The 16,000-nt window shown below is 42.3% G+C and overlaps 1 protein-coding gene and 1 long non-coding RNA gene across 4 annotated transcripts in view; one reads left to right on the top strand and one right to left on the bottom strand.

The window, feature by feature from the left end:
- Nucleotides 1-2,951: 2,951 nt before the first annotated feature.
- LOC127005577 (uncharacterized) lies at nt 2,952-13,717 on the top strand. The gene is made up of 2 exons (XR_007758722.1): nt 2,952-13,410; nt 13,517-13,717. It is a non-coding gene; the product is annotated as an uncharacterized LOC127005577 (long non-coding RNA).
- Nucleotides 7,093-16,000, bottom strand: part of LOC127005573 (uncharacterized) — a 54,162-nt gene continuing 45,254 nt past the window's right edge. For all 3 annotated transcript variants that reach the window (XM_050874511.1, XM_050874512.1, XM_050874510.1), the window contains one exon: nt 7,093-14,686. In XM_050874511.1, coding sequence (XP_050730468.1) covers nt 14,510-14,686 — 177 coding nt within the window. In that variant the 3' untranslated portion in view covers nt 7,093-14,509. The remainder of the gene's footprint in view (nt 14,687-16,000) is intronic.

Raw genomic sequence — 16,000 nt, 5'->3', positions numbered from 1 at the left:
AAAGTGGATGGAGAACGTTGTATATTCCCCTTCTTCCCTCATAATCGCCTATCTTATTCAACGTGTCTTATTCAATCTAACCTAACCTTACCTAACCCCACCTCACCTCACCTCCCTCACACCCATGTCACCTCCTACCCAAATGAAGAGCCTCCCCCCTCAAAAAAGTGTGACCCCCGTTTTCTCTTTTTGTTATTTCTCTTTACGAAGTCTAAATCACATCCACTGACTCTTATATGAAACCAAACCGGTGATATCACTTCTCTTTTTCTCTCTTTTCTTCCTCTTTTGTTTATTTCTCTTTACGAAGTCTAAATCACATCCACTGACTCTTATATGAAACGAAACTGGTGATATTACTCCTCTTGTTCTTTTCTTTCTCTTTTATCTATTTCTCTTTACGAAGTCTAAATCACATCCACTTGCTCTCATATATGACACGAAACCGGTGATATTTCTTTCCTTTTTCTCTCTCTCCGTTTTTAACCGTCTAGTGTTCTCATGCAATTCGGCTGTTTTTAGTTCTTTTTTTCCCTCTTTTCTCAAGCTCAAAGGAATACCGACAGTTATTAAGTGGGTCAGTGAGAGGAATCTGTCTGCTGTAACTCCCTTTTTTTTCTCTTGCCCACCTTGCAAAAGATATAACGCAGAAAGTAAGTCACAGGGAAGGACATCCGGGAGATAACACGCGTTGCCTTCCCTTGATATATTGTTTGTATTGCTTGACAGGACCTTGAGGATCTGAACGCCTCTATGTGCTGCCGGTAAGAAAACACTTGACTAGTTCCTGTGTGTTATCTTCTCTCTTTGTTTACTGGATTTCTGGTTAAAGGTGTGTTGCAGGCTTCCATCACGTGTTTGTATGAATGATGTATATATTAAATGCGTATTAAGGGGATGTGTTACGACCTCGAGGCCAGATTCTTTAAACGTCGTAGTAGTATTTAACAGTTGTGTGGCTAGTTTGTTTTTTTACTTCCATTTTTGAGACGGAGCAGATTGAAGTGTCGAATTCTCACAAAGTTGACATATTACAAACTCAGTCGTAAAAAGTGATATGAAAAATCATCTAAACTAACTAACCACTCCTTGAAAAACGGGTTAGAAGAGACAAATCAGCCACTTTACAGCAGCGAGTAGCGGGCTTTTTTACTTGTTTCCATTTTTTGTGCCCTTGAGCTGTCTCCTTTGCGGTAAAAAAAAAAAAAATAATAATACGACGGTTAAATAATCAGGCGCTAGTGTTGATGGGGAGTCTCACGCCCATCCCTGTTGCCTTCCTCGTCTCCTAACCTGCCCAGCACACCCAACAAAAACACCTTAACATGCACCTGGACGTTATTTGAAGGCGTGTAAGAGGAGGATGCGCGAGTGTGTGGTAACATGATAACCAGTTCCCATCACAAGAGTCGCCCACCTGCCTCTCTCTCACACACACACACACACACACACCTGATAACCTCTCCTTTTGTCAACACTTGGGCATTGCATTAGGGCATGTGTGAGTTGGATGTATAAGGGAAGTGTGGAAGTGTATTAGGAGTTCATATTTACCTTGTCTTACCTAATCGAACCTCACTCAACCTAACCTAACCTAACGCAACCTAACCTAACCTAACCTAACTCAGAGCAACGTAAGCTATCCCTAACCCATCCCAATCTAACCTATCCTAACCTAACCCACACCAACCTAATCTAACCTAACATAGCCAAACCTAATCTATTCTAACCTAACCCAACCCAACCCAACCTCACCAAACTAACCTAATCTTACCTCCCTTCTTATCATCCCCTCCTACCCCGTACACACACACCTGGTCACCTCACCTTTAATTCATCTTACCTGAGTGCTGGGTAATTATGCAAGCTATGGTCACACCGCGTGCTTACAAGGTGTTAGCGAGCGTTAGTGTGTGGGCATTAAAGTGTACTTATTGATTTGCCAAGTGATTTAAGTGTAGTGCGTAAGTTAAGTCTCCCCTCAGCAGTGCGTCCGTCCTGCAGGGGGTCCGAGCGAGAGACTCAGTTCAGCGGCGATGTATATATGTAGTTTTTAGTCTCGCTGCTGATGACACTGAGCCTGAGCCATGTCAAGGGTGTTTAGGCTAAGAACGTTGTCGGTCCTGCGGTGTTGAATAAGGCGTGGAGGTTTGTCTTGATGAAGTATAATGTGTTTTGTTTTGTGGTTACTTCTTAGGTATTACTAATTAAGGTGTGGAGGTTTGTTTTGATGAAGTGTAGTGTTTTGTCTTGGTACGTGTCGGTGAAGTACGGTATAATGTGTTTTGTCATAAAGTTAGTTCCTGGGTGTTACTTAGACGTACTTAAAGCTTACCGAACTAACAAGACACTAGTGGAGTTTGTTTTGATGAAGTATAAAGTGTGTTAAGTGTATACAGTGTCTTAGAGTTTCTTGGGCATTACTTTGGAAATACTTTAGACGTACTAGGAGCTTACCGAACTAACAGACACTAATGGAGTTTGTTTTGATAAAGTATAAAGTGATGAAGTATAAAGTGTGTTAAGAGTATGAAGTGTCTTTGGGCATTACTTTAGATGTACTTTAACCCGTCTGCTGCGACTGGCACAGATTTGGTCTTCACATATACTCCCAGGTCTTTCTCTGCCTCTGTGGTGGATAGTGGAGTTTCCTATGTGGTACTGGTATGCTGGACATCCTCTCCCAAGGTGCATGACTACATTTTTTCTTCATTGAATTGTAACAGCCACTTTTTTTTACATATTCCTGTAGCTAAGTCTTCTTCTTGTAATAAATCCGTACTCAAGGCTTACTTACCCAACCAACAGTCAGGAGTTAGTTTGTTTTGATAAAATATATAAAGTATAAGTATATGAAGTATTAGTTGTTAAAAAAATAGCTTCTTATTTATTACTTTACAGTTTTTAACTACTAAAAGCAACCTACATTTTATAAGTTTTATTTTTTTTGTTTTGATGAAGTATAAAGTGGTGAAGTATGAAGAGTGTTAAGTATATAAAGTGTCTTCCGTGTTTCTTGGGCATTACTGTTAACATACTTGAAGGTTACCTAACTAACAGGTACTAGAGGAGTTGTTTACTGGAGACCTGAAAACCGTAAATAAATTCAGTTCGTATCGAGACGCCTCTCCTCCACCGTTGCCAGATTATCGTACTCAGAGCCTCGTATTTACCGGTTTCCGAGTCATAGCTATTGCCAGAAAACACCAATAATTAACCATTTTAACGATAACCATATATGGAGGCAGTTATCTGGGTGATGAAAGCAGTTTTGGGGTCGGAAATCGGCAAACATAAGAGGCAGAGTACGACATCCGGCAACGTTGCTCTCCTCCCGAAATTGACTTCTCATTCGGCCACTCTTTTGAACTCTTTTTTATAGGGGCAGTGATTAGGTTTTTTTTCTCATTACTATTATTATTATTTGCCCTTGACCTGTTTCCTTCACTGTAAAAAATAATCAGCCAGTCAATGTATGTACAATCTACCTGCTTATCTATGCATTTACCTGTTAATTAGTCAGTCTCTCTATCTCGCTATCTCTCTCTGTCTCTATCTGTCTGTTAATCATTCAGACAGCCAATTACTCGCTCCCTGTATGTCTCTATGAACCTACTTATATATGCATCCATCAGTTAATTAGTCAGTCTATCTCCCTCTCTATCTGTCTATCTATCTGTCTATCTATCTGTCAATTAATCATTCAGACAGCCAATTACTCGCTCCCTGTATGTCTCTATGAACCTACTTATCAGTGCATTTATCAGTTAACAAGTCAGTCTATCTCCCTCTCTATCTGTCTATCTATCTGTCTATTAATCATTCAGACAGTAAATGTATGTACCTATCTACCTATTTATCTATGCATTAATCAGCCAGTTAATTTATCCATCGATCTGCTTGCCTATTAACCATTCAGAGTCAGCAATCCAATACTCTTCAAAAAGCTGTGCTCTCAAGACATACTTCCTCCCTTAAGACAGCCGCTGGACACGTATTCCCGATAATTATAAGGCCTGCTTGCGTGAGAAAGTTTGTGTACCGCTTCAATATTTTACGACGAAGACGACAATTCCTCACCCGCGACTCAACACACAGACAGACGTTATGTAGCTATCGTCTTGGGGAATAACAACACAAAGACAACACTAACACAACGAAACACAGGGAAAAAGAAATCATTACAACGAGGAAATAGTGTACATATCACCTTTGTAGTTAGTTGCTCGCGCGCACACACATACCCACCCCCCACACACCCTTGCTTTGCTTCTACTGACAGTATTAATAGAGAAAGGATCAATAGAGGGCATTACACTCCGAGCCTTGCGTGACAGGGTGAAGGAGACACTATTTTTTATACTGGATTTTTTGGTGTTCGCGTGCCGGCAATACTAACAGAGAGGCGGTAGCTGTAGGGGCGGGGAGAGTGTCAGTTACGGGAATGTCTGCCAGTGTCATCGTAACTTGGGATAAACAAGTGAGTGAATGGCATTAATAACTTGTGTAGGAAGCGAAAAGTTACTAAAAAGGTTGGTAATGTAATCGTAACTTATGCTAACCAAGAAAGAGAGTGGCATTAATAACTTGTGTAGGAAGCAAGAAAGTTAAGAGAAAGGTTGGTAATGTAATCCCAACTTATAACAACCAATAAGTGGGTGGCATTAACTGTATTTATAGGAAACGAGAGAAAGTTAAAGAATTGGATTGTAATGTAATTCTAACTTATAAAACCAAGTGAGTGGCATGTATAGGAGCAAGTTGTTTGTATAGGATGCGGAAGAAAGTTAAAGGATAGGTCTGTAATGTAATCCTAACTTATAAAACCAAATGACTGGCATTAAGTACATGTTTAAGGAGCGAGAGAAACTTACACGAATAGTTGCCAATGTAATCTTAACTTATAACCAAGAGAGTGAGTGGCATTTACTTATAAGCGGAGAGAGGTAAACGTAGGGAAAAAGTTGCTAATCTAATTGTACCTTTAAGATAAGCAATATATGGGAGTGACTATAGTCTTCCAAATATGTCGAGGCCGGTCTGGCGTTGGCTCCCGCGGGTCCTTTCCTCCCCTCTGCTCTGCCACACAGTCCCAACACCTATCTCTTCCTCTCATATGTAAGCTATAGGTAACATATGAGAGGAAAAAATAGGTGTTGGGGCTGTGTGGCAGAGCAGAGGGGAGGAAAGGACCCGCGGGAGCCAACGCCAAAACGGACTCGACAATTTGGTTTCACTATAGCGAGATGTGATAAACTTGCGAAACGGTTGCCAATGTATCGTAGTTAATGATATGTAAAATAATGCCCTGTGATTGGGTTCTGGCACTTGTCTCCCTATGATATCTCTACGCCGTTGTTGCTGAAGTGGGAGATAAGTTAGCCAGTTTGTACGCATCGCTCCAATTTGTACCAGGAAAATTAGATGGTGTTGTGAGACGCTTCCGGCCCTCACATCAACCGTTTCCAAAGGGCCAAAAAGGAGATCAGTCGGGTTATAATGAGTGTTTTTTTGGGTTCATGGTGCAGAAGAAGGCTCAAACTATCAGAAGGGGAAAAAAATCACTCATGGAAAGGCCTATAACTCCTGTATACGAAAGCCTTGTCAAATGAGTGTTAAGAATACGGACCCAGGCTACTTCTGAGATCCGAGTTGTTAAAATGTTATGTTGTTAAGATGATTGGTCAAAGGTATATAATTTTGACATTAGTTCATTTTCAGACATCAGACTAACTTTCCCGAGTGATTACAGGAGCCGAGATATGATAATGTTATGCTACCAAGATAACGATAAAGATAAAGATAACTTCTGGCATTAGTTCATTTTCACATCTCAGTCTATACGCCGGAGTAATTTCTGACCTGGTGTGAACAGTAATTGCAATAAAGCGTACAGATTAGCGAACAAACCCTAAATAAGAAGGCCATACTAACGTTGAGGCATTGGGGAAAGCAAGCACGATAGAAATATAGGATGTAATGCATTGTAAAGACTCGTGTTCTGAGCATTACCTGCAACACAGATCCACATTCTCGGACGCTTTCGGCTCACAACAAATTCTTCCAAAGGCCACAATGAAGGATGAGTTTTCTTGAGTGTGTTATCATGTTTATGGTGCAGAAGCCTTGTTAAACTATTAGTAGGCTTATCACACTCCCCATGATAAGACTCACAACCTCGACGACAGCCTTATTAGTGTGGGAGAGTAAGCCCCGTAGCGTTGGAGTGTGTGGACCTGTCTTCTGCGGGGCACGTTCAGCTCCCCTGCCGTGCCCCGTTCAGCCAAAACTGTAAAGATAACCTGAATAAAGTGTAGCTCGTTCGCGGAGTTTCAATCATTACATTACGAGCTTAACCTGTGAGTATATTTCTTTACTGTTTAGACTTTAGGGCTTCGTTATTCCTAAGCCGTTATTAAATAGCTTCTTTACATCTAGGAGCAGTGAGTAGCGGGCTTTTTTTCACATTAGTTTCCTTTTTTATGCCCTTGAACAGAATCCTCTGCTGTAAAAAAAAAAAAAAACTCCTCAGCCATTGTTGTTGTTTGCTTCATAACTATTTACTTGTTACTATATTCTGAGTCTTATGTGTACGTGTTTCCCATTTTTCTTCTTCTTGAACCCACAATACTCATTTTTATGGTTAAATTTATTCGTGGTACTCTTAATATTTCTATAAAGTTGTGAAGGTTTTTCTTGATGATGGTTTTCTTTTTCAGCCTGTCTAACCCAAAACCTTTTCATTCTGTACTAATTCATTTATTATCCTGTTTTGGAGGTTTATCACTTATTCTTTTGCTAATTTAGATTCTGTGTTACTCTACTTAGTTACCCTAGTCCACTTTGTACTTATTTCTTCGTTATTCTTTCATTTTTTTCTTTGTTACTTATTTTTTTTTGCAACAAAGGAGACAGTTCAAGGGCACAAAAAATGGAAACAATAATAAAAAAAAAGCCCGCTACTCACTGCTCCCAAAAATAATCCAAAGTGGCCGAAAGAGAGGTACTTCACTTCTCCACAATTACAAACTAAGGAGTGAGTGAATCCTAGAAAATGTTAATAGTGCTAACAGAGGAGAGACAAACAACACGTAAACACCGTGATAATGTTATTGGTTCATTGCACGACGACGGAGGATAGACATACAAAAGCTGGACGCGAGGATGACGAGGCGGACGCGGATGACGGGTGACTGGCAGCGGTGAGGCGGCGGCTGGTGGCGGGCGAGGCGACCCAAAGCTGAACCATGCTGTCTGAAGCCCAAACGAGACACATAATAGACCTCTAAATAAGAACACTTCGGTTGTTTTGCTGGTGTTCCAAACGTTAGCCTGTCGTGTGAGTGGACGGGTGGAGGAGGCGAACACACTCCTCGCCCATTACTCGTTAACACAAAATCGATGCCACGTTCATGATTTACACTCGGGTCCGCTGCTCACGCTACTGCACAGTGTTTATGCAGCACCATGTGTTTACCTCGGTAATTGTATATAATTGTGTTTACATTGCAAACCTGAATGAAGCAATAAATGTGGTAATCATTCAATTAATTAATCAATCAGTACAACAATTCTGTTCTGGAGGATGCAGTAACGAGCCAACTTGTGCAGAATCATAACCCTTGAAAATATACATCTTGCTCAAGTCTTTTTCTGACACCTAACTACTAAATAATCGTGAAGACGCTCGCTTCATCTTAAATTTTCACGGCGACCATTTATAATCACACAAGGCAATAACAGATATATCCATGATAAAAGCTTCACCGCAGAAAATGAAAAGATTGTGTACAATGTGCCCCGGAGGTCTGCCCGGCCCCTTCAGTGAGGCGGGAGATTTTTTTTTCCAGTGATGCTGTATTTAGGGCCAGTTCGACAGTCCAACACAGGGTCATTGTAAGCGCCCCAACCAAACTGTCTTCTCCACAATGGTCCGTTATTTCTACTTAATACATCTAATGAACTTTCCTGTAGAGTTTCGTAAAATTTTTTCCTTTTTATAGCAACGTCAAACACTATACAAGGAATTTTCGTCGTATTTTGTGTTTGGTTGGGGAACTTACAAACTTGCTGTATTTGACTGTAAAACTGGCCCTTAGTCTTCCTGCTTGGTTGCTGTTGACCCCTCCCCCCGGTGATCCCTTTGACACCAGCCGCTGCTCAAGGCTTGACGGAATCGTTGACATGTATCGGATCTTCGGCCACGCGACGCTGGCTGAAAGTCGTCCTCCAACAGCAATGGGCCTCAAACTTGGGATCCCGGGATGCGCACGTTGAACACTCGGCCACCGCCTCACACACCTCTAGACATACCTAAATAAATTACTGGGACAGGTACACACGGAGGGGAGAGAGAATGAACAGGATGTAAGACGGAGGGTAAAAAAATCAAGTCTATTCACGAGGGAAGGAAGGAAGGAAGGAAGGGCGGGGCAGTGGTGCGCGAGTGTTGTGTTGTGACGACAGGACGACGAAATACTCCCTAGGCGACGAACAGGTGCGACACGACAAGAGACGCAGGTAATTACAGGTACGTACGGGAGCGAGTATGTAATGGAATGACTATTTACGAGAAGGTGAGACTGCAACACTCCGCTACTGGCGCTAACGTCTTGACAAGTGGAAAGTAACACTGTAGTAACACTCGAATGCAACACCTCTTCCTCACACTAGTACCAGTCTTCCTTTCACGCTGATGTTTCCAATCGGTCAGTAACACCACAGAACACCCTGATGCAATACTTTCTTCACCCTCACGCCTGAAACACTGGAATGCAATACTCTTCTCCACCTCCAACACCCCAAAACATCACCTCTTGCACCATAAAACAATGCAACACCTCAAGCCTTCACAAAACACTGCAACACACACTTCATTTCACTTATATATCGGAATTTTTTTCACTCCTACGCACTCAGTAACATCCACGTGCAGCAAGCAATACAAATGATCACAACAACACTCAAGTCGGGGAAACACACTTGAGCTGAGTTACACAGTGTTGGTGAATGGAAAATGTTGCTGCTCTCCACCTTGAAAGACATAAAAATCAAACCACAGATACCATTATCTCTCTCTCTCTCTCTCTCTCTCTCTCTCTCTCTCTCTCTCTCTCTCTCTCTCACACACACACACACATTCCTTTTATCAGACATCCACAAAGTCACTTACCCCATTTACTATAACTGCTACTACTACTATCACTACTTCTACTACTAATATATATATGTGTTTTACAGACTCTTACGTCAGTTATAATAGCCCACTGTAGCTTACTATTACAACAAGAACAACAATAACAACAAAGTGATAACATTCAATGAGAAAAATACTATTAACATTATTGAAGTATGTACGCAAACTAAAGTGTGTGTGTGTGTGTGTGTGTGTGTGTGTGTCCCTGTTACTCTCGGCTTCAAGGTCAAACGAGTCGAACATCCCCGGAGCAGTGAAGCAAGTGGTTCATGGAGTGCTCTCTAGTAATGATGTAAGTTCTAAGGTCGGAGTGTTCTTAAGGGATTTAAAAAGAGTGTATTCAATAAATTTACCATAAACGTAATTTCACTAAGCCACTAAAACTTACTCAATCCGTCGCTAGTACCCAGAAGAGGCGAAGTTGAGCATTGAGTACTCACGAAACAACCCTTGCGTCGTTTAAACCTATTCTGGACTCAAGACCTTCCCCGTAACCTTCTTGTGTTCGGTATTCGCCCATAATAACAGTAATGCATAGACAAGCCTTGAAGATAATGCCTCAGACTCCTTCCCTTACCCTTCCTGTTTAACGAGCTTACTTAAAACGATGTGAACAGGCCTTTAGATGCTCCTTTGATGCCTTTTCTTTTTCATTTTCCTTTCTTTAATCGGTGTTCGCCCATAACAGTAATGCACAGACAAGCCTTGAAGATAATTCCTCAGACTCCTTCCCTTACCCTTCCTCTCTAACGAGCTTACTTGAAGATATATGAACAGGTCTTTAGATGCTCCTGTGACGCCTTTTCTCTCCAGTATTCCTTCCTTTTTCAGTATTCGCCCATAACAGTAATGCACAGACAAGCCTTGAAGATAATGCCTCACTCCTTCCCTTATCCTTCCTCTCTAACGAGCTTACTTCAAACGATGTGAACAGGCCTTTAGACGGTTGTTTGATACCTTCTCCCTCTCGCATTCCTTCCTTTTTCGGTATTCGCCCATAACAGTAATGCATAAACAAGCCTTGAAGATATTGCCTCAGACTCCTTTCCTTACCCTTCCTGTCTAGCGTCCTTACTTAAAACGGTGTGAACAGGCCTTTAGACGCTCCTTTGACGCCTTTTCCCTTTCGTATTCCTTCCTTTATTCGGCATTCTCCTAGAACAGTGATGCACGAACAGGCTTTGTAGATACTGCCGCATACTCCTTCCCTTCCCCTTCCGCTCTAACGTACTTACTTGTAACGATGTGAAAAGGTCTTTAGACGCTTTTTTGGTGCCTTCTTCCTCTCGTATTTTCACGGACGGGCCACGTAGATATTGCCACTCAGTTATTCCTTCACGCATCTTTTCTCACGTATTCAAAATAACACTAAAATTCACCTTCTAAAATCGTCTGACGCCGCCTTATTATGATGCACAGACGCAACACTCAGACTGGCGTTGATGACATGACTCGCACGTTCCCATTTGACACAACACAAAGTCACCCTAAGACGCACGTTCGTTTGATACCATTCTTGACATTAACAGTATACAACTCTGGCCTTGATATTGTCACGGAACTCGTCGTTTACTCCTCCCTCACGTCCTCACTTTAGCTAACACAAACGCCACGTGGGGACCCCTCGCCCCGGGCACCATCTGGCGGCAGGAAGGTTGTCTCTCGTGTGGGGCAGCGTCCGCCAACACACTCGCTCGTTCATAGCTTCGGCGTGTCTTGTGGAGGGGTTCGTAGGATTTATTTACCCATAAACTCCTCCCGCGGGACCTACTTACACGTCTCCCACGCCCTCCTCATAATTCTAGGGAGTTTAAGTGTGCTCGCCAATTTGTACGCAACACTCGTCTCGTGGAAAGGTTCGCATCATTTACTTCAACTCATAAACTCCTCCCGCGGCACCTACACGCCTCCCACGCCCTCCTCATGTTTCTCGGGAGATTAAGTGTGCTCGCCAATTTGTACGCATCACGCCAATCAAGACCCATATCGGAAAAAAAAAACCATAACTGCTCTAGAGAACTGCACACAGCTATACAAGTGGATAACAAATCTAACCTGAATTTGAACATACTTTAATTTTATAGCTCAGATCAGTATTTCAAGGTATTAGTTTTCGACTGATACGAATACTAATTGGAACCGCTCGCGTACGCATTGGCGAATATTCCCTTGGTAACACCGACATCTTTACTTCATTCAGAACACGATGGAGACGCTGGAAGGAGCTGCGCCTGAATTCTGAACGCCGTTATAGTCTAACTAACAATAATGTGGCTGATTCGTCTTTTTTAACCCGTTTTTTTAAAGGCGTGTTTATTTGATTTTGTTATTTTCTTTTTATCACTTTTAAAGACCGAGTTTATAATATGCCGACTTAACTCTGAGAATCCAACAATTTCAACTCCGTCACAAAAATCGAATTGAAAAGCCAAAATAGCCACGTAACTGCTAATAAATACTAATGCAACTTTTGAATAACCGGGCCACACTAAAACTTAATAAACACTACTACAACCTTTAAAATCTGACGTTTTTTATTGTCACGTGCACACTTTTGCCTCCTACCGACGAGCCGTGTGGGAGGCAACCTGAACCTGACCACTCGAGGAACCTTTCTTTTTGAGCCTTTAGGAACACGCACTGAGGGAGCTCTCGTCTGTATTGATCCTTTTAGGGGGGAACACGACAGACCACGAGCGGATACGGGGAAAAATTCTCTGGTAACATCCTTAATATCACCTTGTAGCCCTACCCAGGTGTCTTTATCCTTAACGTAATTGCAGGTAAATGCATAGATAGTCGAGGTGAGGTGTGGTCAGCACTGGGTAGACGCAAGTGTCGCCCCCTGACTTTGTGATTTAAGAGTCTGAGGATGGCAGCTGATGGTGAGCGGTGACGCCGATGAAGGTAATGAACAGAATCTATTTTACCGTCTGACTTGTGTAAAGGAAGAGTCATTTGAGGAGTTTGGAAGGAAGTTAACGATGAATGATGATGATAATGAAAGATATATAAATTGAATGTCGTTACACCGTCTAACTTGTGTAAAGGAGGAGTTGCGAGGAAACTAACAAACAGTGATGATAATAATGAATGATATATAACTTGGATCCAGCTGAGTGTGTAGGGAGAGGCACACAATCATGACTCCCCCTTTCTCTTTCTTACTCGCTACTTCGTTTTGAGTGAAAGAAAACTTAAAATGGTTATCCACAAATTTTCTTTATATACCCATTTCTCGCGACTTCCAAGCACCGTTGCCAGATTGTCGTACTCAGAGCATAGTATTTACCTGTTTCTGACGCCTAACTATTGCCAAGAAACATGAGAATCTAACTCTTTTAACGATAACTATAAATTAGTTTCCTTATTGGAGCCCAGAAGACAGTTTATGGGTAGGAAGTCGGGAAATATAATCGGCTGAGTACGACAATCTGGCAACGTTGCTTCCAAGACCCGCCGTTCCTCCCCTCTCAAAACACATGTATATACGACACTGGTTAAATCCCGGATGACACTGAAGCGTACAGAGTGAGGTTCATATATTCTTTTAAACGTATCAGGCACCGTTGTCAGATTATCGTACTCTGAGCATCACATTTACCAGAATCTCCCCAATAAATATCACCAGGAAACAGGAATAATAAATCATTTCAACAATAACCTCAAATAAATCTCGTTATTGTGGTCCAGGAAAGAGTTTTTGGGATGGAAATCGGGAAATATGAGAAACTGAGTACGACAATCTAGCAACGTTGGTAGTATATCGGGTTCCCATTACGACCATGTTGCAAGGCCACGGAGAAGATTAACCAGGTTTTAATGGGTGGCTTTCCTATTCCTGGTGCAGAAGTTGTGTAAAACTATCACCAGGATCGCAATACAGTCCATGAAAATCCCAGAACTTCCACGAGAGGCTTTTCAAACAGACGTATACTACCGTTCCCAGATTGTCGTACTCAGAGCATAGTATTTACTGGTTTCTGACGCTTAACTATTGCCAAGAAACATCAGGAATTAACTATTTTAACGATAGTTATACGTGAATCTCCTTATTGGGGTCCACGAGACAGTTTTTGGGTCGTAAGTCGGTAAATATAAAAGGCTGAGTAAGACAGTCTGGCAACTTTGCCGTATACTGAGGCGTCGATACATTTATGAACACAAGCTGGAGTCATTTCCGGAGGAGGATGTGGACGAGGAGAGTAATGAAGGTGGTGGGTGATAAGTGCGTCCCATTCTGACTCAGCAACGTACAGTGATGAGTCTCGGGAAATGCAGCGGATGAGGAGAGCAAGTTCACTGAGGAGGGTAATGAAGGTGGTGGGTGATAAGTGCGTCCCATCCTGACTCAGCAACGCACAGTGATGAGTCTCGGGAAATGCAGCGGATGAGGAGAGCAAGTTCACTGAGGAGGGTAATGAAGATAGTGGGTGATAAGTGCATCCCATCCTGACTCAGCAACGTAGTACAGTGATGAGTCTCGGGGAAGGCAGAGGGTGAGGAGAGGAAGCAAGTTCACTGAGGAGGGTAATGAAGATGGTGGGTGATAAGTGCGTCCCATCCTGACTCAGCAACGTAGTACAGTGATGAGTCTCGGGGAAGGCAGAGGGTGAGAAGAATAATGAAGGAAATATAAAAAAATGTATCCTATTTATAAACCTTCGTACCCCGCATACTTCTCTATCCTTATCAGTGTTTGTCAGCCTTCCTTCTGTCTCCACACCCCCCCACATCCACGGAAGGCTAACGGGCACTAAAAACAAAGCATTAGGACTCCGTGGCGGGTAAAAACAGATGACTATCTATCCTATTTATAAACCTTCGCACCCCGCATCCTCATCTATCCTTATCAGTGTTTGTCAGCCTTCCTTCTGCCTCCACACACGCCCATACCCACACAAGGCTAACGGGCAGTCGGGCACTAAAAACAAAGCATTAGGTCTCCGTGGCAGGTAAAAACAGATGACTATGAGAATGGGATGTCATGAATTGTGTAGGAAACCATGAGTCGTGTGTGTGTGTGTGTGTGTGTGTGTTTCCTCCCTTATCAACAGCCTCACATTCACATACTTTATCTGATTATCCCTCCCTTCCCTCCGTCCCTCCTTGCTTCCTCCCTTCTTTCCCTCCTTCAGCACCAGCCTCCCCCCCCCCCCCTATAGAACTCAGCAGCACCTCCGTCTGAGCACCACAGTCAACAACAACAAGAACAAGAATAACATGAGTAAAGTAAAGAGAGACACATGCCCGCACCAGCCTACACACACACACACACACACATACACACACACGCAGGTCGTCACAGGGGCCTTAGGGGTGCTTGCCCGCGTCTCTTTGTGGCATGAGTTCCTTCTTGACGAGGATGAAGTCATTCGCGAGGCTGCCCGGATGTGTCACCTCGGAGTAGACCATGTAGCCGAGGCTCTCCATGTACTGCCGCATCGTCTCCTTGCCCTCGTCCGTGTGTTTGAACTCCACCGAAAGGGTCTGCAGCAGGTAAAGAGGATCGGGAATGAATACAGAGGATCAGGAATATATAAAGAGGATAAAAATGTGTAAAGAGGATCAGAAATGTATAAAGAGGATTTGGCAGGCGTAGAAAGGATCAGGGATATGTAAAAAGGGTCTGCAAAGGGTAAAGAGGACCGAGAATGCAAAGAGGATCAGACTGCATAAAGATCAGAAATGTGTAAAGAGGATCAGGAATGTATAAGGAGAATCATGAATGTCTAAAGAGGGTCAAAAAGGCATAAAGAGGGTCCGCAAAGGGTAAAGAGGATCAGAAATGAATAAAGAGGATCAGGAATGTATAAAGAGGGTGAGTGATACATAGTGTGGGTTTGGATTGGTTAGTGTCAAGTTGCTTAGAAAATATCATGAATGCACATAGATAGGGATAGATAGAAAGTGTTAGGAATGCATAGAGAGGATTTGGAATGGATTGCGAGGGTTAGGAATGTATAACGAGGGTTTGGAATGGACAGAAAGGGTCTGGAATGGATAGAAAGGGTCTTTATTGGATAAAAAGGGTCTGAAATGTATAAAAAGGGTCTGGAATAGATAAAAAGGGTCTAAAATGGATAAAAAGGGTCTGAAATGGATAAAAAGGGTCTGAACTGGACAAAAAGGGTCTGAAATGGATAAAAAAGGGTCTGGAATGGACATAAAGGGTCTAAAATGGATAAAAAGGGTCTGGAATGGACAAAAAGGGTCTAAAATGGATAAAAAGGGTCTCGAATGGACAAAAAGGGTCTGAAATAGATAAAAAGGGTCTGAAATGGATAAAAAGGGTCTGGAATGGACAAAAAGGGTCTGAAATGGATAAAAAGGGTCTGGAATGGACAAAAAGGGTCTGAAATGGATAAAAAGGGTCTGAAATGGATAAAAAGGGTCTGGAATGGACAAAAAGGGTCTGAAATGGATAAAAAAGGTCTGGAATGGATAAAAAGGATCTGGAATGGACAAAAAGGGTCTGAAATGGATATAAAGGGTCTGGAATGGATAAAAAGGGTCTAAAATGGATAAAAAGGGTCTGGAATGGACAAAGAGGGTCTGAAATGGATAAAAAGGGTATGGAATGGACAAAAAGGGTCGGAAATGGATAAAAAGGGTATGGAATGGATAAAAAGGGTCTCAAATGGATAAAAAGGGTCTGGAATGGACAAAGAGCGTCTTAAATAGATAAAAAGGGTCTGGAATGGATAAAAAGAGTCTGAAATGGAAAGAAAGGGTCTGAAATGGATAAAAAGGATCTGAAATGGATAACAAGGGTCTGAAATGGATAAAAAGGGTCTGGAATGG

The sequence above is a fragment of the Eriocheir sinensis genome, chromosome 30, assembly GCF_024679095.1.
Source record: "Eriocheir sinensis breed Jianghai 21 chromosome 30, ASM2467909v1, whole genome shotgun sequence".
Classification (NCBI taxonomy): Eukaryota; Metazoa; Arthropoda; class Malacostraca; order Decapoda; family Varunidae; genus Eriocheir; species Eriocheir sinensis.
Note: the sequence above shows the minus strand (reverse complement) of the source record. Positions and strands in the feature narration are given on the sequence as shown.